The sequence below is a fragment of the Diceros bicornis genome, chromosome 28, assembly GCF_020826845.1.
Source record: "Diceros bicornis minor isolate mBicDic1 chromosome 28, mDicBic1.mat.cur, whole genome shotgun sequence".
Lineage (NCBI taxonomy): Eukaryota > Metazoa > Chordata > Mammalia > Perissodactyla > Rhinocerotidae > Diceros > Diceros bicornis.
Window position 1 is genome coordinate 22,607,426 of NC_080767.1, and position 26,463 is coordinate 22,633,888.

General features: G+C 50.4%; 1 protein-coding gene across 3 annotated transcripts in view; it reads right to left on the minus strand.

The window, feature by feature from the left end:
* The window catches only part of WHRN (whirlin), a 94,671-nt gene extending 68,690 nt beyond the window's left edge, over nucleotides 1–25,981 (minus strand). For all 3 annotated transcript variants that reach the window (XM_058523862.1, XM_058523861.1, XM_058523860.1), the window contains exons 1-2: nucleotides 24,692–25,981; nucleotides 832–1,050 (exon numbers count right to left, since the gene is read on the minus strand). In XM_058523862.1, coding sequence (XP_058379845.1) covers nucleotides 832–1,050; nucleotides 24,692–25,309 — 837 coding nt within the window. In that variant the 5' untranslated portion in view covers nucleotides 25,310–25,981. The remainder of the gene's footprint in view (nucleotides 1–831; nucleotides 1,051–24,691) is intronic.
* Nucleotides 25,982–26,463: the final 482 nt, after the last annotated feature.

Genomic DNA, 26,463 nt, shown 5'->3' on the forward strand with positions numbered 1-26,463 from the left:
CTTCGGGTTGCAACAACCCACGGCGCTCTGGGCAACAAGCTCTCCCCCATCAGCAATACTCTTGCTGGTTCTGTCAATCAAAGTGCCCAGCCCTCCCCGCCAGCCAATCAGGAGCTCCCTCCCGGGAACGTGCATCTTGAGGGGAAGGAGGCAGAGACGTAAATGGTGGCGATCCCTTTTCTCCTGGGCGCCGCACCCTGAGTTCCTCAGCTTAAATTCTGCAACTGCCCACACCCTTCCGGTAAATTCGTACTTTGTAGAAGGTGAGCAGGTCCAGTTTCTGTTCCGTACAACCCAAAAGCCACACTGCAAAAGGTTCCCTGTGGAGCCTGGAGTGCTGGCAGCTGTGTGTGGCCGCGCACCTGGGTCTGGACCGGTGAGAAGTTAAAGCATCTCTAACTGAAAGGGGAGCTCTGAGCTTTCTCTCCCTCTTTCCACTCTAGGTGCTGGAATGGGGATCCTCAAGGGTGGGAATGGTGGGAATCGGGGTTCCAGAATAAGACGTGGAGCAGAGAAGCCCCAGCAGCCTAGACCGCCCCCTCTGTTCTGTGTCAGGGAGAAATAAGCCATCTTATTTAAATCCCAATCTTTAAGATCTTTTGTTGAATAGTTTACCCTGTATCATCATATACACTGCACAGATCAAAAGGAAAAGAAAATGAAACCCTTCAGCAGGGACTTGAGGGAGAGAAGGACAGAGCCTCGACAGAACCGAGCCCCTTCTTCGGGCCTCTAAGAAGCTTCCCTGTTCTGGGTTTGGCAGGGAGAATGGGGTCTCGGGGGCCAGCCTCCCCCACCAGCCCTCCACCTCCAGTCAGCCTGCCAGCTCACCTTTTTCTCGTCCCCGCCCTGCAGGAGGTGCAGGGCGCTCCTCCGGTCCCCCTCGCGCTGCCTCAGGGCGCTGCCGTGGGGCTGGGGCAGGCCGGAGGGCGGGGAGATGCTGCGGCCCTGCGGGTCCACCCAGGTGTAGACGTGGTTGGTGACGTAGCCCCCGGGGATGCGCCCCGCCGAGTACACTGACAGTACCAGCTTCTTGGAGCCCTTGAGAGCCTAGAGAGAGAGGGGCACACGGGTTAGCAGGAGGGGGGCGGTGAGGGACACCCTCCCGGCACCCAGAACTTGCTTCCTCTCAGGACCCACACGTGGAGGAGAGGGCCAGCCACTAACCCCCTTCCCTCTTCTAGCCCTCAGTTTTGTCCTGTGGACACCAGGATGTCTGTTCCACCCCTATCTTGAAGTGGTCCAAACACAAGAACTATGATCTCCCAGCACATCTGTGCAGAGAAAAGTTAACAGCAGGCCTGAGAGCGCATCCTTAGGAAAGCCCGCTTGCCTGGTACCCGGGACCCTGGATTCTGAGTGTCCCCACCATTCCCTAGCTGATAGGGACGGCTCATGGTGCCTAGGCTATTCCTGCAAACCTTGTGGGGTCTGGAATGTACATTCAAGCAGAGGCTGTCTACATGACCAGCCCCCAATAAAAACTCTGGGTGCTGAGTCTCTAATGAGCATCCGTGGTAGAGGACATCTCCCACGTGTTGTCACAATCCAATGCTGGAGGAATTAAGCATGTCCTGTGTGACCGTGCAGGGAGAAGCTTGTGCCTGTTTTCCTCCAGACTTTGCCCCGTGGGCCTGTTCCCTGTGCTCATTTCCCTGTATTTCCTTTGGCCGTCATAAATCTTAGCCATGAGTACAACTGTATGCCGAACGTGCGAGCCCTTACGGAACCTGGGGGTGGTCTTGGTGACCCCCATAAAATAGCAGACGAGAGAGTCAAGGGATAAAAGTATTGATGACCATGATAGCTTAACATTGATAAAGGGCCTGTGTGTGTCAGACCTCTGCTCTGTACCTGACATGCTTTAGCTTCTGAAATCTTCATGGAATCCAGTCTTGTGGGGGATGGATCCCATGATTCAGAGAAGAAATGGAGGGAAATCGCCTGCCACACGGCCAGTAAGGGGTTCCTTTCCCAGCACAACTAATTTTGAGTGTAGATACCACCCTTATTCTACATTTTCCACTCTGGGGATGGAACAACCACAAGGAGAGGCCAGCCCAAACTCTATGCCCTGGTAGAAGCTGAAATCCACCATATTGCTTTCCCATAATGCACCTGTAGCTGAAATGAGCCATTTATTCAAGGAAACAGTCAATTAGCACTAGGAAACACGCCAACACCAGGGAATATCTGAGTCAATGACAGTACCTACACATATGAAAGTTCACGCTGCCGTTAAAATCACATTTTAAAATCATTACAAAGAGTTTGTAATGCCAAGAATATGTGATATATTTTAATGTTAAATGGGGTCAAAAGGATATAAGTCATGTCTTACAGTATGATCTCAGTTATGTTAAGAGAAAAATATCTCAGGAAGAAGACAGCAAAACTGAGAAGTAATGTGCCAAGAAGCCAGCAGTGCTTCTCTCTGGGTGGCAGGATTATGGGTGATTATTATTCTGTTCTCCCTGTTTCTCAATATTTTCCGAATGTTCCAGAATGAGGGTATATTGCTTTCAGTATCAGAAAACCATATGCCTAAAAGGGGGAGGGGAGAACTTGGCTCTCTGGGTCCCCCAAGCTTGCCTGAATCTGGGGTGCACTGGGTTCTATTGGTTCCCTGACACTCAGACGAAAGGGGTCAGGGTGGAGCTTTCTAAGATGGTGGGGAGCCCTGGCCGGGCGGGGCTGCCCAAGGGGGACCCCCCACCGCAGGACTGGGTGCGCTGACATTTGAACCTCTCCCAGAGGAGGCAGAGCGAGCTGGGAGGCGCCGTGTCCCTCGATTCCACAGCTCGTTGCCACTCCCCCGGAGGGATAAGGAGAGGGTGGCGGCTCTCCAAGATTCTGCTTTTTAGAAAGATTTCTGAGAAGATAAGCGGGAAAGATTTACAGCGTTCCTTCAGCGTTCCCGGGGACTCCCTTGACAGAACAGCTGTGAAATCAGATCTCTGTTAAGCTGGAGATGCAGGATGGAGGATGCTGGAGACCAAGTGGGCTTCTGCCGGAGCAAAGTGGGAAGTGGGTCCCAGGCAGAAGCACCAGCAGCAGCAGAAGGCTCTGAGGCCACCGCGCCCTCCGCTGTCTTCCTGGTCCCTCTTCTCTGCCCACTGCTCCCTCCGCCACGACGGCACTGCTGGCTGCTCCAATGCTGTTCCTCCTGGCCTCCCTCTTCTCTTTACAGATCTTGAGTCTGAGCCCCATCATTCACTCGACAAAGGTTAACTGAAGGCCTACTGTGTGCCAGGCCTGGAGAGAACAGAGAGGGCATATCTTTATGTCACTTGCAGCCTGGTGAGAAACAAGGCTTCACCTGGCACACAGTAGGTCCTCATGATGCTTGCAGCCGGGTGAGAGACAAGGCTTCACCTGGTACACAGTAGGTCCTCATGATGCTTGCAGCCGTGCCAGAGACAAGGCTTCGCCTGGCACACGGTAGGTCTTCATGATGCTTGCAGCCGGCTGAGAGACAAGGCTTTGCCTGTACACAGTAGGCTCTCATGATGCTTGCAGCCAGGTGAGAGACAAGGCTTTGCCTGCACACAGTAGGTCCTCAGAGAGCCTGGTTGACCCACCTGGGTGAGAATGTAAATATACAGCCCCCAAAGAAACCATAACATCCCCAGGCATGATTCTGCAGCCATCTTACTCATCTGGTCTGGAAGGCGGGGCTAGAATTGAGAACAGAGGACGGCAAGTGGAAGGAACACAGATTGTGGATTCAGGCAGAACTGGATTTAAGTCACGCTTCCGTCACTTGTTAGTCGAGAGTCCTTGGGCCAGGCGCTTCCTCTGTCAAGGCAGCACACGTGAGATGCGAACAATACTCCCCTCTCAGGGCTGTGTGGATTAAATGAGCCAGTGTGCACCAGGTCCAGGCCTTTGCACACAGTAGGAGCTCAGCAAGTGCAGAGCCCACTCCCCTCTCCCCACCAGAGCGTTGGCATCAATAAGAGAAGCCAGGTGTGGAAAAGCTTTGTCCAGGGAGTTAAAGAAGAGGGTGGGGGAGAGAACGGAAACCAGCGTGTAGAGCGTGATTTGTATTCTGTGTCACCGGCAATAGTGGAATTCTCTTGGTCAGGTCTATAAATAGGCAACGAGCAACCTTGAGACGGGAGAGGAGGTGAATGCCTTTGATGAGAACACCAGAGACAGCTGGCGCCGGAGGGAGCTGGGAGGTCACCGAGTCCCCCACGCACTGCCCACCCCCAATACTTTGCAGAAGGGGACCCTGGAAACCCGAGACGGAAAGGGAAAAGAGGGGACAACCCAGACCCAGAGGCCAGCCGTGGGCAGCCCCTTCCCCTCTGCACCTGTTTCCCTACCACAGACCAGAAAGTCTGACGGCCACGCAAGCTTAGAGCATTCCGGAACCTGTGATAGTGGCTCTTTGTGGGGAGGGGGGTGAATATGGGCTGTCATTGGGTCTTGGAGAGCAAGAATGTCATCATCCACTGCCACCTTCTTTATTTTTCTGGTAAAACTGAAAAACACCAAGATTCCGGAGATAGCTCTTTTAGCCTCTAAGCCGGCTCTTGGAACGTGGTCTCAGCGCCGTGGCCCTCAGATCCTGCGGGCGGGCGCCATCCACTGCTCTTTCATTTCACTAAAACGTGTGTGTGTGCCATGCCGGGAAGGCGAGGTGGCGGGGATGGTCTAAGAGGCTGGTTTCTACCCTCTGATTGCCTTCTTGCCTCCATTTTTACAAACAACCACTTGTTTATTTTAAAGGTGGCACTGAATGGAGGAGTTGATTCCTAAAGACAGCTGGCTGATGCGTTCTCACCCGGCTAACTCTTCCACCAGCTTTCCACACTCACTCCCACCGCCTCCTTGATCCCCAAGGCTCAGGCTGTCTGGGGGATCGCGTGGTCCTCGCTAACGGTTAGGTGCACCCGGCCATCCACTTCTCAGAACTAGCAGCTTCTCCTGCCACTAGTTCTGAGCCTCCGTAGCAAGCAGCCCTAGGCAGCAGGACAAACTAGAAAGAGCTCTGGCTGTGAGACAGAGACCTGGGCACGTCCCCGCTGTGCCGCTGGCTTGCTGGGTGACCTGGGGCTATGTCCTCCTCTCACTGGGCTTTGGTTTTGCCAACTGGCAATGAGCAGGTTGGACTCAGTGATTGCTAAGCTCCTGCCCCAAGCTAGACTTCGATGTTTTTAGAAGGATATTTACCCGCACAGTGGTCCCAGGTCATGGTGGCGAAGAGATCAGGGGCTTCGGGGCGTGTAGGGATGGACTCCAGACAGGCCTCAGGGCTGGGAACCCAGCCTCGGTTTCCCCCATTTAAGGAGTGAGCACTCAGAACTGTGCTGGCTGGTCCTTGAACCAGATCTTGAACCTGGGGGCTCTGAGTTTCCATGTCAGTCCAGAGGGGCCAAGAGGGTTTAAGAAAACACCAGAAGGGCAGATGGAGCATCTCAGGTATGGCAGGATGCATGCCCCAATTTCACCATCATCGGCAGTGGGGGACCTCCTAAGGGACCTGAGGGCTGGGGCAACGCCCTTCCAACGGGACTATGGCTGAGGGGCCCTGCTCTTTGCGGGCAACCACCTACGGGTGGTAAACCACATCCAACACTCACCTTATAGCAACCTACATGCTCTGCTGTGCATGTTGGTGACTCTGCCAACCACAGCCCCTCCCGCTGTGGCAACCGAGGAATCAGCAAGTCTCCTGAACCAATTGCTTATCAGCTGTGCCACCTCACACAAGTTCTGAACCTCTCTCTTCATCTGTTTCTCTCCTGTAAAATGCAGATCATAATTCCACTCTCTCTTTACGTAGAGGAGCCCTATTAGAACAAGGCTTGTCACTTAAGAAGTCAATGAGCTACGGCTAAAAAGGAAAAGCGTGAGATCTAGGACGAGACCACTGCAAGCAGAGGGGTCATGAGAGTGCTACACGCCCATGTTTGTTACCACGTGTTTACTGGTGAAACTCGACCCAGGGGCTTGCCTGCATTCCACCACGCCAGATCAGAGAGAAACCTCGATCTGACCCGGCAGACGGCATGGCTAAGACACCATCCATCACCAGATGACTATGCAGGCAGTAGGTTATGATTACGGAAATGCAAATTACATGTGTATGTCTTCAAACTTAATAACTTGCTAGTTGGATTAAAGCTCTCAGGAGGCACATTTGCCTCCCTCAGCTCTTCAGAAACCCCAAAATCACGAGGCGACATGATTCGCTACTCAGCAGAGGACTGAGAAACAGACTGGAGAGGGCCACCGTGTAGGGGGACTAGGGGACGTGTGTTAACACGACAGACGTGCGTATGTTGCCGTGTCAAAGACATGCACCAAAGTGCAAGCACAGAGAGGACCACAAGGCCGCCAGACGACCAGACTACTGTCCCCAGGGGCGTGTACAAAAGCAGCGTTCCGGAAAAGTCCCGAGTAAGGACACATAATGGTGAGTCATCCAGCTTATTTCAGGGCACAGACGTGGAGGGACAAGGTTTTCTGTTCTCGAGAACAGAGAGGCTGAGCCTCAGGAAGGGGAGCTGGTCTGAGACCCAGGTTCAGGTGAGTGATCGGGAAGAGAGGAAAAGACGATGCAAGCCTGCTCTTCCTGCCCCCAGCTTGTCTAGCTGGGGCTTTGGGTCCAGACACACTGGGCATCAATCCTGCCTCTGCTGTTGACTTGCTGTGTGACAGAGAGCAAATTACCTAACCTCTCTGTGCCTGTTCTGTGTTTCAAATGCAAGTGTTGTAAGGATTAAGATAATATAAACTGCCTGTACAGTACCTAGCACACAGTAGGTACTAAATGCACTTGAATTCCCTTCCCGGGCCTACCAGCTCCTTCTCCCAAACACAAGCCTCAGAAATTCTTTAAACCTCTAATCCACATGGACACAAATACATGAGCAACTCTAGCCTCTCCCTCCCAGCTTTCCTCCTCTTCAGAAACGTCCTTCTTTCCTTTAAGCTACACTTCCTCAGATCTGCCCCACTTTGGACATTCAGCCCCTCTCCCACCACCTCCAGGAAGCCTTCCTGGATTGTGACGGACTCTGTCTCCAAGAGCACCCAGCACACGTCTATGTTTCTGTTGCCCTCTATACTGTAGGCTCTGCATCACCTTCATACATCCTGTCTCTAAGACTCCAAGATAAGTTCCGTGAGTTGTCTCATCCACTCCTTTACTCATTCATTCGTTCATTCATTCAATAAGATATTTACCGAGCTTTCTCTATGCCAGGCCACCCCCAGGAGCCAGTTTGGATGTGGCTACACAAACAGCAGTGCACTAGACTAGGGCTCAGGCAGACCCAGGGTACCATCCATGCTCCTCCTCACTCACATGAGTACACACACCTCACACACGCACGGAATTTGGAGAGAGAGCAGAAGAGGTGTGGTTAAGAGCCACAGCCCTGGAGCCCGGCTGCAGGGACCCCACCCCAGCTCCGCCACCTGCCAGCGGCAACCCTGGGCAAGTCACTTAACCAGTCTGCGTCCCAGTTTCCCAGGCATAAGACAGGATAATAATGGAATTATCTCACAGGGCAGCCGTGAGGATTAAATTAGTTGATATACACAAAGTGTTTGGTCCTGGAACATAGGTAAGAGCTGCAAAAGGGTTAGGCATTATTATCACAGAGAACCTAGAATGCAAGTCTCAACTCACCATCCATGTAACCACGGCCACATTTTGGGGTCTGCCCTTCCTGACTTCTTCTGTGCATTTTACAAACACGTGGACGTACACATACGTAACTACTATTGTCTGATGTTTACATAAACTGACTCATACTTAACATTTTCACCACCGTATTTTTTTTTTTTTAATTAATTTATTTTTTTGTGAGGAAGGTCAGCCCTGAGCTAACATCCATGCCAATCCTCTTCTTTTTGCTGAGGAAGACTGGCTCTGAGCTAACATCTATTGCCAATCCTCCTCCTTTTTTTTTTTTCCCCCTTTTTCTCCCCAAAGCCCCAGTAGATAGTTGTATGTCATAGTTGCACATCCTTCTAGTTGCTGTATGTGGGACGCGGCCTCAGCATGGCCGGAGAAGCGGTGCATGGGCGCGCGCCTGGGATCCAAACCCGGGCAGCCAGCAGTGGAGCGCGTGCACTTAACCGCTAAGCCATGGGCCGGCCCACCATCTTTTTTTTTTTCCAGCTAAAAAATGTATTTTGAGCCTCCTTCCTCACCAGTTGAATGACATTAAGCTCTTTTCTTTCCACAACACATCCCAGTCCCCAGCAGAGACACACTGACATTAAATTCCCACTCCCCTATTGCTGGACGTTGAGGTTGCTTCTGATGTTTTGCCAGCACTAACAATGCCGTGATGAACATACTTTTGCATGCATCCTGGAGCGCATGTGCAGCTAATTCTCTAGACTAGAGAAAAGTGGAATTCCTGAGGCAGCGGGCAGTGCCTCTTTTGTCATAAACACTCATGTTTCTTTGGGAGGGTGTCCCTCCCAGTTGTAGTCCTCATAACCACCTGCAGGGGGCAGCACTGTGGCATCCGGGCTTATGGAAGGCCTGAATTCCCCCAACCGCAGGGGCTGTGGATGGGACTGGCTGGGGGCTTTCCAAGGGTCTTTCCCCAAAGCTGTGCTTCCTCTGGTGCAGGATCCACCCTCCTTCATGCTTTCTTCCGCAGGCTCTAGAAATTTCCCAGTTTAGGCAAATGTTAGCTCTATTGTCCAACTCCATCTGGGGACCAAAGTATTGCAAAGCACCAAAATAAAAAGGTGTCTTATGGGGCCGGCCCCGTGGCTTAGCGGTTAAGTGCGCACGCTCCGCTACTGGCGGCCCGGGGTTCGGATCCCGGGCGCGCACCAAGGCACCGCTTCTCCAGCCATGCTGAGGCCATGTCCCACATACAGCAACTAGAAGGATGTGCAGCTATGACATACAACTATCTACTGGGGCTTTGGGGAGAAAAAGGAGGAGGATTGGCAATAGATGTTAGCTCAGAGCCGGTCTTCCTCAGCAAAAAGGGGAGGATTAGCATGGATGTTAGCTCAGGGCTGATCTTCCTCACACACACACACACACACACACACAAAAATAAAGTGTCTTAGGTTGAAGACCCCCAAGAGTTTTTCCGTGGAAGGTATACTTGCTAGAAAGCCATTCGCAAACAAAGTCCCACCTCTTCCTAGCTGTGAGACTTTAGACAAGTTACTTAAGCCCTCTGGACCTCAGCCTTCTCACCTGTTGAATGAGGCTACCAATGCCCACCCTTATGGAGTTGTCGTGTGGACAAAATGAGGACCGGTAAGATAACAGACACAGAGCATCTTCCACCGGGGGTGGTGCATGGCAGGTGCCCAGCAAATGGTGGTTAATATTATTGGTAACAGCAAATTAGTGATGACCACATGTTCGATTCTTCCCATTGATGAGAAAAGAGACTCTGGGTGGTGAAGTGTCTCATGCACGGTCACAACCAGGGTAAAAGGCAGGGCCTGGAGTTGAATCTCGGACTTTCCACACTCGTGCCTCTCTCACCAGCAGTCCAAGGGGGTTCAGGTAACACAAGGCCAACCCTACATCTTGACCTCACAAGATGGACAAGGAGAAGGTGTGAAGAGGGGACGTGGGGCTTACAGGCTGTAAACAAGTGAGACCCCCCCGGGCTCTTGAACCCTGAGCTGGTGCCAGGTGCTGCCACGTGGGCTGGAAAGACCCTCCCCTTCAGCCCACTTTGAGGGAGGACAGAAACTGGCAATGCGGACTCTCTGCCCCAGCGGCAGATTTTTAATGTCATGAGAAAGTGACGCTCTAATTAGCACTCAATCTTCAGCGCTCCTTCCCTCGGCACCACGTTTTCATCTGTGTTAATTACCTCTTACAGGGACCACTAACTGCAACAGCTTCCCAGCCTCTTCTCCCAGCCTCCAAAATCAGTCTCTGCAGGGCGGCCAGAGCATCCTTTTACACTGCAAGAGGACCCTGCCCCTTCCCCGTCTCAAACGCTCCCATGGCTTCTGATGTAAAATGCAAACTCCTGGCAGTGCGTCTCAGGCCTGTGTGGCTGGCCTCCTGCCTGCCTAGCCTCATCTCCTGCCTCTGCCACCCGGCTTTTTTACAGTATCAAGTGCTCCAAGCTATTTGCACGTGCTGCTCCCTGTCCCTGAAAGTATATATCTCAACAAACACACTTATACAATGATTATATTTTATCTGCATCTTTCTGGATAGACAGAAAAGGCAGGGAATTCTTCTGGTTTGGTTACAGGTTTATCAACAAATATGAAAGACAGGAGATGGTGGATGATTTCACATAAAATGAGAGACAACGAAGAAATGCAAGGATGTCTTCCTCTTGAAATTGACCACCAATGACGAATTTTACCTGAGCTACCAATGAGTTCTCTCGTAGAATCTAAATAATATATTAATTTCCCTTTTTGCCTTGGTTGCTAGGAAGCTCAGAATTCCATTTAAATATGAAATACTGCTCCTAGGAAAGGCAACACACACACACGCTTTCCAATATGGTTTCTGATTTCTCTGCCTTTTTCATGATGTGCTTTTCAGGTTAAATCACTCAGTTATCTTTGAAGTAGAAAGGAATATTCATTATAGACATATCAATAAATAAGTAAATGGGATATGTGAGTTTAAAGAAGGTGTTAAATCACACCAAGCACATAGGAGGTGCTCAATAAAATAATTGCCAAGTGGATGAACGAATGCTAAAGTACATGTCAAGGATGAGCTACCTTCGCCGTGCAGCTGGAGGCAGAGATGTTCTCCACAGAGGCTTGGGCAATAAGTCTGTTTTCTCATCTTACCTCTCTCCCTCCACTCCCCAGAAATACTTTGCCGCTACTAACTTTGGTCTAAGAATGCATGTCATTTATGAGCATTCCCTTAAACAAAAGTCCAAAATTTGTTAGTCTAGATTCTTCTGGGATGTTGACATAAGTGGGCAGTGGTGTGTTAAGAATCCACTTTATCTCAAAGAAGGGTGGCTTCACTGTGGTGTCCCTGACATCTGTGAGCCCATCACGGGGCCAGGATCTGGGGCAAAGCTGTGCCACGACACGGCCCATCTGCTCTGGCTCTTTGCGGCCACCTCACCTCCTCGGGCTGCTGCATCCCAGGGAAAATTGACTGGCCTGCAGAGCAGCTGTGAGAGCCCATCCAAGACTCCCTCCCTGAAACGCAGCTCAACACAAGGATCGTGAAACAACATGACAACCTATGCACAAAGCACAAAAGAACAAAGCAGATGATGGAAACATTGAGGAAACGTGTGTGCACAGAGATCAAGACCAGGAAGACGGCAGAGAAATGATGGCACGTTATGAGGGTGGGAATCTTGTATCTTCTTTTCAGTTTTCTTTAATGCGTTTAAATTAGCCTTTAATTTGGGCCTTACCAAGTAGATTTTTTAAAAATCGAGTGCATTCCCTCCACATCCTCTTCTCTTTATGAGTCTGACCTTCTCCAAAGGCTCAGTGTGAAGACACAGACAGAAACCTTTGCTCCGGTGCGGGAATGCCGGGATCCCAGAGGTTGGAACAAAGTCTTGACATTTTAAAGCCTCTGCTCTCCAATGTCTTTGTTCCTAAATGTCTCAGTGAGTTAAGGCTGCGCGAAAAGGAAAGACACGAATGATCGAAGAGAGGAAGAAAATGTTGTCCTTGGGGACAATGCTATGAGAAATTTGCAAGATAGTGACAGAGTACCATCCCTTTGCAAAACAACTCTGAAGATGAGGACAGAGCAGATTCCAGAAAGATATTGATTCCCTTTTAATGCAATTCTTCAATTATCCACTAAGCCTGGCTTTTAGCCTCTTATAATTTAAGTAAATTGCTTTACAAATGTTCTTTTAAATTTTGTCTCTTTCTTATTTTCTTTTCTCCTTTAAGGAAGAACTAACAGGTTCTAGGAGTCATAAATATAATCACTCAAGATGGGCCTCGATGGGTTTGCAATGGAGCGTTTGTTGTCTAGAATCAATGTCCATAGACATCCATCCATTGGGAAAATGTTCTTCTATCAGTATCATTGTCTTGGTCCACGAGTGGATACGTGGATGGGGTGTGTTCTCTTCCCGGACTCTTTACACTCCTGTCCCTCATCATTCTCTGTGCGTTCTCTGTTAACAAAGGGATGGGCTTCTGATTTAATTCACCCTCCCACTGAAGAGTCCAAATCAAGGTGGATGAATCAACCGTCTTCTAACAACCTACTGAGTAAATACCATAAACAGAAAGACTGATAGATTGGATGACATGGAAATGTAAGACTCTCGTGATTAAATGGGCATTGGACATCAATAAGTTACACACCAAAAATAAATATGTTATGTATATTATATACATTATGATATATGTGTATATAACATACAAGCCAGCCCTGGTGGTCTAGTGGTTAAGATTCAGCGCTCTCACCACCACGGCCCAGGTTCATTTCCTAGTCAGGGAACCACACCACCCGTCTATCGGTTGTCATACTGTGGTGGCTGCGCGTTGCTGTGATGCTGTAGCTATGCCACCAGTATTTCAAATACCAGCAGGGTCACCATGGTAGACAGGTTTCAGTGGAGCCTGCAGACTAGGACAGACTAGGAAGAAGGACCTGGCCACCCACTTCCAAAAAATTGGCCAGGAGAACCCTACGAATAGCAGCAGAGCATCGTCTGATACAGCGCCGGAAGGTGAGAGGAGGGCGCAGAAAGACCGAGCAGGGTTCCGCTCTGCTGTCCACAGGGGCGCTAGGAGTCGGAATCGACTCGATGGCACTAATAAAAATATAATACACCATATTGTACATGATACATTATGTACATTATGTACATATATACAGCTATACAAACAACACACAGGCAAAGGAGTTCAACTTCACTTTTTAAATTATGTAAAATTAAAACAGGATACTTTTTGTCTATCAGATTGGCAAAAATGGAAAAGAAATATATATCCAGTGTCAGCAAGCCTGGGAAAAATGAGGTATCTGACACTAATGTTGGTAAGAGGGGCTTTAAAAAAACCAAACATTTCCCCAAGAGCAATTTGGCAACAGTTACTGCAGCCTTAAAAATATGCCTATCCCCTGGGCCAATGCCACCTCTAGAAAGACAGCCCAAGGAATTATTAGAGATGTACTTAAAGATTAATGGGTAAGGATGTTTAAAGCAGCAATATGGATAATGTTAAAAAAACAAACTGTCCAACAAGAAGAAACTAGTTAAATAAATCATGTACCTCTTTGCTATGATATATTATGCAATTGCTAAAAATCATGTTCTGGAAACATTTATCAGAGTGGGAAAATATTCCTGATATATTGTTTGGTGAAAGAGGCAGGCTCCGTAACTATGTACAGAATGGCAGTTTTGTAGGAAAGTCCTAGTACTAGGGACACAGGGGGACCAGACAGACAGGAATCAAATTGTCAGTGGTGATTATGTCTGGGTGGACGGAATTAGCATTGATTTTTGGTGTTCTGCCTTTGTGTTTTCCTGGGGTTTCTAAGCTTTCTAAATTGAACCCCTATCTGTTAGGTCATTAAAACACACACACACACATTTTATTTTAAAAGCCCAGGCAGACTCCTTGACTCCTCATGTTTCCTACAAACCAAACAAAATGGCCCCTTATTTGTCAGGTCTGTGATGGGGTCGACAATCACCAGCCTTTTACACGAGACCCAGGAGACCTGGTTCCCATCCTGCCCAACCGGCAGACAGTGTAGACAGATTCAGAGACGCCACCATTCAATGAGATGATTTCATAAGTTATGGGTTTATCCTAATGGGGGTAGAATTGAAGTCACAGCTAATAATCTATTGAGGGAATTGCCACAGACAATGCACAAAAATGCATGGCAAGTGAGATAAGAGAGAGGGAAAAGAAAAAGGCAAAGAGATCCCAGTGCCTCCTCTGTAGCTAACGTCTAGTTAATAAAATGCATAGAGCTTGCCCGGGAAAGGGCAGGGTTGCTGGGTTGTCTGGTACCTTGTGGGCTTTCTCATCAAGTGGCTGTAAAGCCCTTACCATAAGAAAAAAAATCAGGGAAGAAACGTACATGTACTGAACCCCAGCTCCGGCCAGCACCGTGCTGGGCTGTACACCCCACTTCTCTGTTGGAAGCAGTCAAGTGCAGTAGCAATGGGCACACTTTTTGGGGGCAGGAAGACATGGGTTCAAATCTCGGTCCTGCCACCTCCCACCTGTGTGCAGGTGGCTGGTCCCTTCCTCTTCTTGACGCTCAGTTTCCTCTCCCCGGGGGGCTGTGGTGAAGAGTTGGTGGAGGGACTCGCATGAAGCTGTAGCTGAGCTCCTGGTTCACAGAGAAGACCCTTCATGGCGGCCACACTTATCAGTGTGCTTGGTATCATCAGCTTGTAAGCATCTTGTGTGTTATGTATTTTATACCAAGAAGAGCGTTGTCTGGTAGGAAAACACACCCCATCACAGTGGTCTGAACATAGTAGGCAATCCTTCAATGTTCTGATTCACAGATGGGCCCAGGGCTTTAACACATCACCTGCGTGGCCATCAGCATCCCCATTTCAGAGATGAGGAAATGGAATCAAGAAGTAACTTGTCTGCCATTTGACTATGATTCCCATCATGATTTTATTGAAGAGGAATCTGAGAATCAGAGAGGTTAAGAAGCTTGTTCAAGGCCACACAGGTTCAAAGTGGCAGATCTGGGCTTTGAACCCAGAGCATCTGGGATGTCGCCTCTCTCTGGTGTTGAAGTGACAACCCATTCCCTCAACTTAACAAAATCTGGGTTTAAATCCTGGCTATCCCACTTTCCATCTTTGTGACAACAGTCAAGTGACAAACTCTTGGCAATTTTGCAAAATCAAGTGATAAAAGTGGTACTTCCCTCAAACCCAATAGGGCTGTCGCGAGGTTTAAATGAGTTTATACACAGAAAGTATGAGAATGGTGTCTGGCTCAGTGTGATTCCTCAATACAAAGGTTATTAGAGTCCACAGAGCAATACAAGAAAACACTAGGAAATATATCATCTGTGTCATGACAGAAGTGAGGCCGGCCACTATGCTGAGGATGCTGAGGGGAAGAAGAGGTTTCCTGCAGATGTGGTAGCCGTGGGGGGCAGCCAGGTCTGCTGGGAGGATGCACTGGGCTGGGGGTACCAGCAGGTACAGAGAAATGCAGCCTTGTTTCAGAGGAGAGTGTGTTGCTTGTCTGGCCAAGTGTGGACTGCGCTTGGGGAACAGCCAGAGAAAAGGACTGTCTGTGGGTAAAAGGGATCAGATCATGGGCGGCCCAAGTGTGCAAGGCTCTAGGCAGGGCACGGCTTGATTAGATGCAAATTTAGAAAGTTCCTCCTGCCTCTAGGATGTTGAACGGTGGGAGGATGAGCAAGAAGAGAGACAGACAGTAAGGAGGCCGCTGTGGTTCACAGTGGCGATGGTGGGGCGGGGATGTGTGGTCTGAGAAGTTCTGGAGAGAGGTCAGGCCTGGACAAGCCCCAATGGGGAGACCGTGGAGAAGAGGAGCAGGTCAAGGTTACTAACCTGGGAAATGTCCATCACTTGAGGGTGAGAGGGGAGGTGCCATCAGAGGGCGAGAGATGAGCCAGGGCAAGTAAAGATTGTTCCTAATACCAGAGGAGAGCTGAAAATATAAATAAAAAAATAAAGACACGAAAAGAGGCACAGATCCTGTTCACAGACAACATGGCTGGAAGTTGGGTGAAGATACAGACCTCTGAGGGAAGAGAGGCAGGAATCTGAGGGCGGTCTGAACATCCTGACCTTCCCAGTAGACTTAAAATCTCAAGATCGGAAGGACTCTTGGAGTGGGAGGAGGGTTCAAGCGAGTTGGGGGGAATCTGGGAAAGGTTTGGGGCCCCCAAGGAGAAAGAGGAAGGAGGAAGAAGGAGAGAGATGAAGGAAAGGATAAAGGCCATGCTGGGTCCAGATGCACCAAAGGATACCACACCCTCCACCCAGGGCCAGAAGGATGGAAATGGCCAAACCCTTCCCCAGGAACTTCTGAGCGAAGCTTCGCTCCCTGCGTGGGAGTGATTTCTGATAGCTGGAGCACTTTTCTTTTCTTAATCAGAAAACTCTTAATGAAGCCTAGCACACCATTTCAGATGGGGTTCAAATAAATTACAGGTTTTTTTTTTTTTTTAATTGTAGATGCCCATGTTGTCCAATCACCACGTTCACCTGCATTAATTGCCTTAATGGGTTCTGGAAACAGCCACCTCCTCTCCTTCCTCATCAGGGCCCCTGGGGAGCCCATCAGGGAAGGATGCTGGGGAACAAGTTTGGGGATGCAGCCGATCCGAGGGACAAGGCTGTCACACGCTGGCCTCCAGGCCACGCGTCTGTCTTGCCTCCCCACATTTTTAAGGGAGGTCACGACACACAATTCCATCCTACCCCTGGGCTTGATGACTGCTGTAAACAAAAACGCAGATGCCGAGATCCAGAGAGGAGCAATCACATTTTTAAAGAAACTCTGACTACACGGGAATATTGAGTCCACTTAGTAAATGACTCTGCAATTCAAACAGCTACGACGGATCACGAGGGCCCCGGGTCCCGGAATTTTCTTCCAATGGCACTTTTTTTTTTTTTTTTAAAACTAAGCAGGCACAACGGAAGACTTTCAAAGCCAAGTGAATACAGTCCATAACATTTTTCATTACAATGCTTGCAGTGGGACCTCCGCGGCCGTATTTTTCAAACTTCTGATGTGTCGCGGCGACAATGACCAGTTTGTGAGGCCTGTGAGCTGGCTTCAAGGGCGGGGGAGTCTGAGTCACAGAGAGGCCAAGGGAACTGCTCAACGTCACAGCCAAGGACACCGTCAGATGAACCCAGGTCCGTCTCCAAAAGCCATCTCTAACCTCTCGGGCGCAGACCTCCCTTCCCTCGATTTTCCAATATCTCAGCCGACCTTGCATGTCTGGAGTCGTGCTCCAAAACAGCCAAGGATGGGGACAGGGTGGGACCGCCTCTCCGGTCAAGTCTTTACGTGGATCAGTGTTGGGGTGGGGGTGCGACTCCTAGAGGCAGGCAGTGCTTCCCTGACCTCAGGGTGGTTATCACCTACCTGGGGGGCCTGTTAATTCTCAGACAAGCTGCCTACTTCTAAGGCCCCAACACCTGCGTATTTGGAAACACCTTTTTTGCTGCCACTTGACTACGTTCTTCCGTGTAACCTGCAGCTTTAGACTCCAGTAAAGAGGACACCTTGGGACTCGTCCACGGGAGGCTGACATATTTGCTTTGCATTCAAAGTGGATGCTGATATTCCGAAAACTCAGGTAGAGGGGAAAAATAACTAGGAAACTGGCTGCCAGCTGAAGCACAACCACAGCCAATTCAGTAGAAGGAACACCAATTCTCAAAGGAGGAAGGAGGCAAGGGGGCTGGGACTGGAAAGGATGGAAAAATAAACCCACTTAGGCATTCTTGGTGGAGAATCAAGCAGCTTTTAAACATACGTGGGGTCAGCAGGAGCTCTGCCTTCACCCAAAAGGCTGGGGCTTCCTGAGAGCTGAACAGGGTGGTGGTTGCTTTTTGAACAAAAAGCCAGAAGATATATCTCCCCCCAGATTGGTTCATTGATTGCTTCACGATGCATAAATGATTCTACTTCGGAATCACAGATAGAGTCAGGCTTTGGAAATAACTCACTTCTGGGAATGTGTTTTTTTTTTTTTTTTTTTTAATTTTTTGTTTATTGCAGTAACATTGGTTTGGGAATGTGGTTTTTAAAATGAAGAGCCAAGTGACAAATGAAATAACCAGAGGGGTCTTGTAGGGCAGAGATGGGCTGCAGAGGAAGGGGAAAGCTGTTGCCCACCTAGGCACAGACCACATTTTTTTAAAAGACCTTGCACTAAAGCATTAGTAAAGGGTTTCCTTTTTACCAGATGTTTTGGCACCTATTAAGTTATTGGATCCCCAGAGCCTCCTGGGAAGCAGGCGGGGGGAGGTGGCTCTGCCCATTTCACAGTTCCGAAGACTGAGGTTCAGAGATGTCACGTGATGTGCCCACAGCCACACAGCCGGCTTCGTGGTAAAGCACGCACTAGAGCCTATGGCGCTCCACGATGTTTCTATCCAGCGCCCACGACGCTGCAACACAGGGACTGTCTTCAGATACCGTGCTCGGGAATCAAGGAATCCCGAGCTCACCAGCACCACAACGGGAGCAAGATCGTTCCACTCATTTGGCAAATATTTGCATTCATTAAAGTACCTACTATGTGCCAGGCACTGAGGAGGCGCTGGGGTATGTGAGTGAGCTATGCAGATCAGATCTCAGTTCTCCGGGCTTACTCACAGTGGGGAAGGGAGACGATAAACATAGCGAAACATCCTTCTAGTAGTGACAAGTGTGTCCAAGGAAATTAAAGCAGAGTAAAGGGATGGAGGAGTGGGGTTGGGTGGGGTGGGGTGAGGGGTGCTGCTCTGAAGAGGGTGGCAGGGATGTCGATATCACAGCACTTAAAACACCTGGTGACCTGTGGCCATGGGTGGGTCCACATCCCCCACATGGCTCCAGGAGGGCAGGGCCATGTACCCTTCATCTCTGACCTCCAAGGTCCAGCCACAGGCCTGAGTGTGGTTAGTGCTGCTCAGAGCGTGTCTGGACAAATGGCTCTGCCCGATGATGGGCTGGGCTAAAACACGCCACTTTCCTTTGACGCGTGGGCATCAGACTCCCCACTTAGTAAAATTAAGTCTTTGGATGGTTCTTAAAAGGCCCCCAAATGTCAGGCACAAAATGTGACATCCACCTGCCTTCCAGCAGGGGCTGGCGACACAACCCTAGCGCTGGGGTCCAGTGGGGAGGTAAGGCAGAAGGCCCACGTAGTTCCTAATCCCAATAATGACGCTGGCTAGTCAATTGTGCCTCCTTGAGCATGACTTTCCTGGCCTCCCCGCCTCCCCTGGGAGGGAGTAAGCACCTGAAACACAGTAGGCACCCCCTATCATCAGCCTCCTCTCTTCCCAACAGTGCTCCAGGAAGGCACAGTTCACACACACGTGCCCTAGCCCCCTGGCGCCGCCTCCTGCCGCTGACGCCATGGACGCACGGGAAATGAATGGAAAGTCTGATTCCTGCTCTTTGCACCCTTTCCACCTGCCGTGCTATAAACGTAGAATGGAAACAACTGCAGCACAGGAATCTTTAAAAAGCAGCCCGCACCCTGAGGCGCAATTAGAAGTCTGTATGAGTTCAGCGTTCACAACCGATTCTCGCTTGGGGGGTTCGGAAAAAAAAGCAAGGAAAAGAATCCGTCTTGATAGATTTGTATTTCAGCCTCCAGCCACCTCCAATCATTAAATGCCATGCCTTCTCATTTATTCTCTGGTCCTTGCTGGGCACTGGTCTGGGGTCTCTGAGCAGTGGAGACCAGATGCTGCCCTTCCAGGTCATCAAAGAACCTTGCTGAGAAGCCTGTTGGATCCTAATCCCCCACAGACGCCTGCTTCAGTACAAAGCCCCTTGCAGGGTGGAGGGGGGATTACGACTCGGAGGAGATGCGCACGTGCTCTGAGCATGAGCAGAGGGGCACCTAAGGGGCTGTGTGCACTTGACAGGTGTGTACCGGCTATGTGCCACGTGGCTGGAGGCAGGCGGAGGTGGGAAGCAATAGCACGCGCAAAATCCAATTGGTCGGGGGTCAAAGGTTCATACTTATCTTCGCAGCTCCATCCAAATGATGAATCTCTGGCAGGTAATAAACAACGCCGGGTTTGTCGGAAGAGGGAGGTGGCAGGAACACGAGAAGCTAGCGAGGGGGTGATTCTATATCTCTTTCATGTCCAGCTTAAAGTCAGGAGGCAAAAATCTTCTACAAACATATCAATTCATGAAAAATAAAGGCATTCTCTTCCAGCCTACAAAATGCTTAGATTAGAACAGTAAACAACCAGTTGAAAGGATTTTGTCCTACATAGGCATTATAATTTTCTAAAACCTTGAGCCAAATAAACATACAAGACTAAATTAAAGAAATGGACCCTCTCAATGTACCTCCATCAGACTCTGGATCCAACAAGCAAACATCTATTCAATAACAGGGTTATTAACAGGGAGCTTTCAACACGTCCTTACTAGGCGCCATAGGACCCAGACTGAGTGCAGGGACAGAGGAAAGTCTGTGCATACCCATGAGCACATTCTCGCGGTTTCCAAATCGGAATGCAGAAATGACACCAGCGGGAGAAGCTGCTGTTTAAGACACAAAATCGGAAGCCGTAATAATTTGTAATGGCTTCAGTTACCACGTACAATGGGAAAATGACAAATGTGTCGCTTAGAACGTGCCAGACCAAATACAATGACTTATATATTAATACGAACAGATTCTTCCTGGCTTATTATGCAAAGGAAGGGAGGGTGTGACCACTTGAACTAAATAAAAGGGCCGGCCACTGTTTTTAACTTCTGGAACGTTTCAAATTCTAATATGTTCTTAGATGGACCCAGGGGGATGCTGAGACTGGAATGACCCTGCTTAATTTTTATCGAGATGCAACACACACATACACACGCACATCCCAGCAGCACCTGGATGCCCTGTGTTCTGCTACCCGCAGACTTCAGGACTCAGAACACAAGTGAGTGAGGCAGGTTGATTTTGAGTGTTCCCAGGTTGTTGCTGTGCACACAATCCTATTGTCATTTTCTCATTTACTCTGGAATGGCACCAGGGTTGGTGTTCTTGGGTTGAGGGATGGCAGTCAAGTTCTCATCAGTACAATGTGTAACCCATCAATTTCTTGATCTAGTAGGAGGCTACACAGAGCGCCAAGATTCTTGTCTCCCAATCCTTAGCCAACTTTCCTCACTCTGCCTTAAATGAAAGCAACTCCAAAAGAACAAGAAAACATCTGATTAGACATTCTAAATGCCTTCTGTGTAGCACATTCTGAGCAAATCGCAGACTGAGCTGGCAGGGGTCTTGGGCAGCCCCTGGTCCATCCACACTACGACACAGAGAGGGTCAGTGACAGGTCCAAGGTCACACAGCAAGCATGATGCAGAGCCCAATGCGGCATCCCTGATCTGTGCACTCCTTGGCCAATTTATCAAGCATTTTTGTCTGCAAATCTTTGAAAGGTCTACTCTTTTATTATTATTAGTTTGGCTCCTGTTCCCTCCAGATAGATTTTTCAAAAATCAAACGTTTCAACATAATTGCAAATAGTAAATGGCTTGCCATATCTGGACCTGTCTCTGCTGATTTAGCAAATAGGCTTCAGGAGAGAGACAGAGCCCCACCTGATCGGAGCACAGAGGATAAAATCCTCGCTGAACTGCTCTGGGCAACAGGGGATACTTGACTCTCCAGAGAGACAAGCGGAGAAAACTTCATATGTTCAATCTCCTCTCTTCACGGGGAAGAGGTGACCCTCTCTGATTCATAAACTCTTATGTACTTGATTCCTAAAATTTAATTTTCTTTTTATTATACATACACCCACATACACACACTCTTAATCTCTCCTTTGGGAAGCTCAGAGATCTTTTCCCCCTCTTTCTACCTGCAGAAGAAAAATAAAGATTTTAAGATTGAAAACACATCTCCTTAATAGCCAAAACATGGAAACAACCTAAGTGTCTGCTGACAGACGAATGGAGAAAGTAAATGTGGCATATACATATACATAATGGAATATTATTCAGCCATAGAAAGAAGGAAATCCTGCCATTTGTGACAACTTGGATGAACCTGGAGGACATTATACTAAGTGAAATAAGTCAGACACAGAAAGACAAATACTGTATGATCCCACTTATATGTGGAATTTTAAAAAGTCAAACTCACAGAAGCAGAGAGTAGAATGGTCGTTGCCAAGGGCTGGGAGATGGGGGAAATGGGGAGATATTGGTCAAAGGGTACAAATTCTAAGATGAGTAAGTTCTGGGGATCTAATGCACAGCATGGTGACTATAGTTAATAATTCTGTATTGTATACTTGAAATTCGCTAAGAGAATTACATCTTAAGTGTTCTCACCACAAAAATAAGACAACTATGTAAGGTGATGGATATGTTAATTAGCTTGATTATGGTAATCATTTTACAACGCATAGGTATATCAAATCCTCACATGGTACACCTTAAATATATACAATTTTTATTTGTCAGTTATGCCTCAAGAAAGCTGGAAGGAGGAAGCAATAAATAAATAGACAAATACATAAAATAAAATTGAAGAAGAAATAAAAAGAAAACACGTCTTGTACTAAACGCAACGTCATATCCTGGAGCAGAAGAAGGGCATTAGCAGAAAAATTGGTGGCATGTGAATAAAGTCTGAAGTTCAGTTAATAGGAATGCACCTTTATCATAAAATCCCTGACACGGTGCCCTGCTGCACGGTAGCTGATAGAGAGGGAGCGGGAGTGGAGAAATCCCGGTTAAAGGCAGTCTGTACCTAGTAGAGGAGCCAGCGCCCTTTTTGGCTTCCAGTTAAGGACTTAACTCCCTTAATTTTGTGGAAATGTGTCAACGGCTCCAGGTGCTCTTCTAAACCATCCCTGAAACTGTCTGCCCTTCCTGCGACCCGGAGGCGCTCGCTGCGGAGGCCACAGAGATGAGGTCCCGCCTCCTCCGTTTTAAATTCCACCCATGGAAAGTCTGTCCCCTTCTCCCCCTGGAGTTAAGGTGAAACAAAGCCGCACTCATTTTGCCTGTTGCTTCTGAAAGGTCCAAAGGGGTGTATTCTGGGCAGGTTATGTGTCTGGCGTTGGCCGGAGGAGGGACATCCCTGAGGGCAGGAGCTCACTGTGCCTTAGCAGACATCGCCTTGGTAGAAAAAGTGACAGTCAGGGACGAAGGGGCTGCTCAGCTCACACGAGCTCCCAGGCGGCCAGTTCTGCTCCATCAACCTCTCCTTCCTGCAAGGATTAGTTCTGGGGCCTCAAAACCTACGCCATGGAGAGTTTAGGATTTAGTCTGGAAGCACCAAGAGTCAATAAACAGCTGAGGCCTGGTGCTGCTCTGAGTCACAGAGTAACAGTAGGCGGTGTAGTTGAGGGAGGTTGGACAGGAGAGCAGAGCATCATTGACCGTGGGGGAGGGCCCAACTGGAACTCCCAGCCAAGCAGCTTCAGCCTTACAGGGGTGGCTGATCTGGGGTGCGAAGCGAGAGGACAGTCCGAGTTTTTAATGCACAGGTTACTTAAGGCCTTCCATAAGTCTATCACCTTGTGATGATTAAGTTACCCAAGTCTTTTTAAATTGCCACTAAAATTGAATCCACGTTTATAAATGACCATTTGGAGCAAGGATCTTTAGAGTATAAATTTATCATCTGGGAACTCCAGACCTTTTAGGGTCAAAGGCTAATGGACTGTTTCTTTATATGGAAGATAAATGGAATGTCAGATAAAGGGAAAAGACTGATTCGGGGGGGAGACAGAGAGGAGGATGGGCGCATGGAAACCCACAAGGAGCTTTGTCTGCTGCACCCCCAAACAATATAAACGGATCAGCCTTTTTCCAGAGGCAGCAAAGAAGTTTCCAAAACCCTCAGGGGCCTCCCCAAGGGGCAGATGGGTTGGGAAGCAAATGAAGGAAGCCAAGGTCAGAGATGAGATGGTCACGTCCCAGGTAAACAGGCAGAAAGTGGGCTCAAGACGCACCTGACCACAGGTCACTGAACAGCACACAGGAAGGAGTCCCGGACCTCTGTCACCTGTTTTCCCAGCAGGAAGCAGGCTCTGGGCTGGAGTTCAAAACCCCTGCACTGAGAAGGACCCAGGGTGCAGGCAAGAGGTGGGGTGATGAGAAGTTGGGGCATAGGAGCATCTTCTCTGCAGAAGTAGAGGGTGTTACTATTCCCTTCCCCAAAACTCTTCACTTCCTGCACACGAAGGGGGGTGTGTGTGTGTGTACGCCTGTAAAGGATCCTTGAAGCCACATGTAGACCAAACACTACCCATCTCATACTCCAACTGGTTTTCAACAGCCCTGGCGAGAGACTAGCAAACACGCACATTCCTTTAAACAGCAGGATTAAATCTCTAGCAGCTTGTAGTCATGAGGTTCTTTTTCTCAATTACACAAAAATTACAACTACTCTCAAGGGGGTGGGGGATTTATTCTTGACATTCTGGTAAGGGCGTGATTTACAACAAGCTTAGGGACACCGATCTGGTCCAACTGCCCCATATTCCAAGTGGAGAACCAGACGTTCTGAGAGGGAAAGTAACTTGTCCCAGGACACACAGCCTGGTCCATAAACAGCAGGGTCAGGCCAGACCTCTGTGAACCACCAGAACAGCCTCCTTGGACCACTTTGTTGCTAAGGAAACTTTCTTTCAGGGACAAAAGCCTACAGAAAATCAGACGGACAGCAGCAGAAGCGGAGGCCACCCACTGATTACTAACCATATGCCAAGTGCAGACCTTCTCTCTTTTAATGCTCATAAGAATCCACAGCCCTGTTCACACTTTGTGATCATACATCTGCCCCAGATTTGATAATGTCTGTCTGCCACACACTAGCCTTGATGCCCCACGAAGGCAGGGTCCATGTCTATTTTGCTCTTCACTATATTCCCAGTGCCTGGCAAAAACTAGATATTCCTATTTTAAAGAAACATTTTAATCCCTTGACCAGAAAGGTCAAGGGATTTGCCCAAGGACACACAGCACGGAGCTACTGCCACCATGAGGCGGTGCACCACTCTGCCGCATACTCGTCCCCAAACCAGAGCCCTACCTTGACGGCCTCAGCGTGGGTCACCCGGGCCAGGGATTTATCGTTGACACGCAGAATCTGGTCCCCGACTCGCAGCCCCTCCTTCTCGGCCAGAGAGCCTGGCTCCACCAGCGACACGTAGATGCCCACGCCGTGCTCCGAGCCCCCGCGAATGCTGAAGCCCAAGCCCTCGTGGGCCTTGGCGCGTCGCAGGCTCACCAGGCGCACCTCCCCGGGCCCCGCGCCGTCGGGGGCGCCCCAGGCGGCCTGCCTGTAGGGGGTGGTGGCGGGCAGGTAGAGGCCCTCGGCCGTGTACTGGTCGAAGAGCAGCTGGTCGGAGCGCGGGATGACCAGACGCAGCATGGGCAGCAGGCGCCGCTTGCCCGGGCTGTCCAGCAGCACGCGCAGGGTGCGCACCAGGTCGAAGACGTTGCGGCGCGCGTGGTACGCGTTCAGGCAGTGCGTGAACTGCTCCCGCTCCGCCTCGCTCAGCAGCGCCGTCAGCGCCTGGTGCAGCTGGCGCACGTTGGCAGACAGCAGCCGCAGCCCCGCGCCCCCGCCGCCGCCCGGCCCGGCCGCCGAGCCCAGCGAGCCGGTGGAGGACGAGCTCACCGACAGGCCGTCCAGCGGCGCGTTCATCTCCCCGCCGAGGCCCCGGCGGGCTCGGGGCGCGCGGTGGGGCAGCGGCCGCACTCGCCGTCCCCGGCGCGACAGCTGGATGCCGGGGAGCGCGGAGATCGCGGCTCGAGTCTGGGTTTGGGGGGCGCGGAAACAGTGCCTGAATCCTGGGGGGATCGCGGAGACCGCTGCTGGAGTCCCGGGAGCGCGAAGATGGAGGAGGTCGCGAAACTGAAGTCCGCGGGGCGCAGAGACGGCGGCGGGAATCCGGGCAACGCGGAGACGGCGGCGAGGTCTCCGGGGGACAAGGAGTTGGCGGCTGGAGCCCGGAGGTCGCGGAGACAGCAGCTACATTCTGGAGCGCACAGGGACGACGGGTGGCCGGAGTGGGGGGCGCAGCAAAGCTGACCGCCCCGTCACACCATGCCTGGGGCTCCCCCAGCAGGCCTGCCCGTTCCTCTCGGGCTGGGGGACCCCAAAGTCAGAAGTTGGGGTGGGGGCGCTCTAGTCCCAGAGCCCCCCGAATCGCAGCCGGTGGAGCCGCGCGGGCGTCCGGCGAGGGTTGCGGGGCATGTCCGGGGCAGCCCTGGGATGCAGCAGCCCGGGGCCCCCCGCGCCCCTGCGCCGCCCGGGCGCAGACGGAGTCGCGCGGCCGCGAGCCCAGACTTTGCGAACTGTTGAGCTGCCCGGGGCCGATCTTCCAGCGAGTTCCGACGCCGTCGCTGTCGCCAGCCCAGACTTGGCCCCGCCCCCGTGCCCCTCCCCCTCTCCCGCCCCCTCCCCCCGCGGGCTCTTCAGGAAATGACGTCCCGCATCGCGCCTGGCGGTTGCCTGGAGACAGGGTGAAACAGTCCAGCCCCGGGGAAGAGAGGGGTGAAAGTGGGGGTAGGGGTGGGAGGAGCCTTGGGGTCACTGGGAGCCCCGCCACTTCTCCAGCCACGCGGGGGGAAGGTTGAAAAATTTTGCTCTTCCGCGATCCAAGTGTGTGCATCAGGATCGCTTTGGAGCAATTAGGCAGCTAGCTAATTCGGAATGCGGGGGGCGGGGGGGAATCGCCAACTTTTTCCCTCTAAAATACTGAATGCTCCAGGCTCGGTTTTCTACCTGTTATTAACAGGTTGCGCTCCCCTCTTGCGCGCACGGACATGCAAGTTCAAGTGTTTGTGTGGACTATT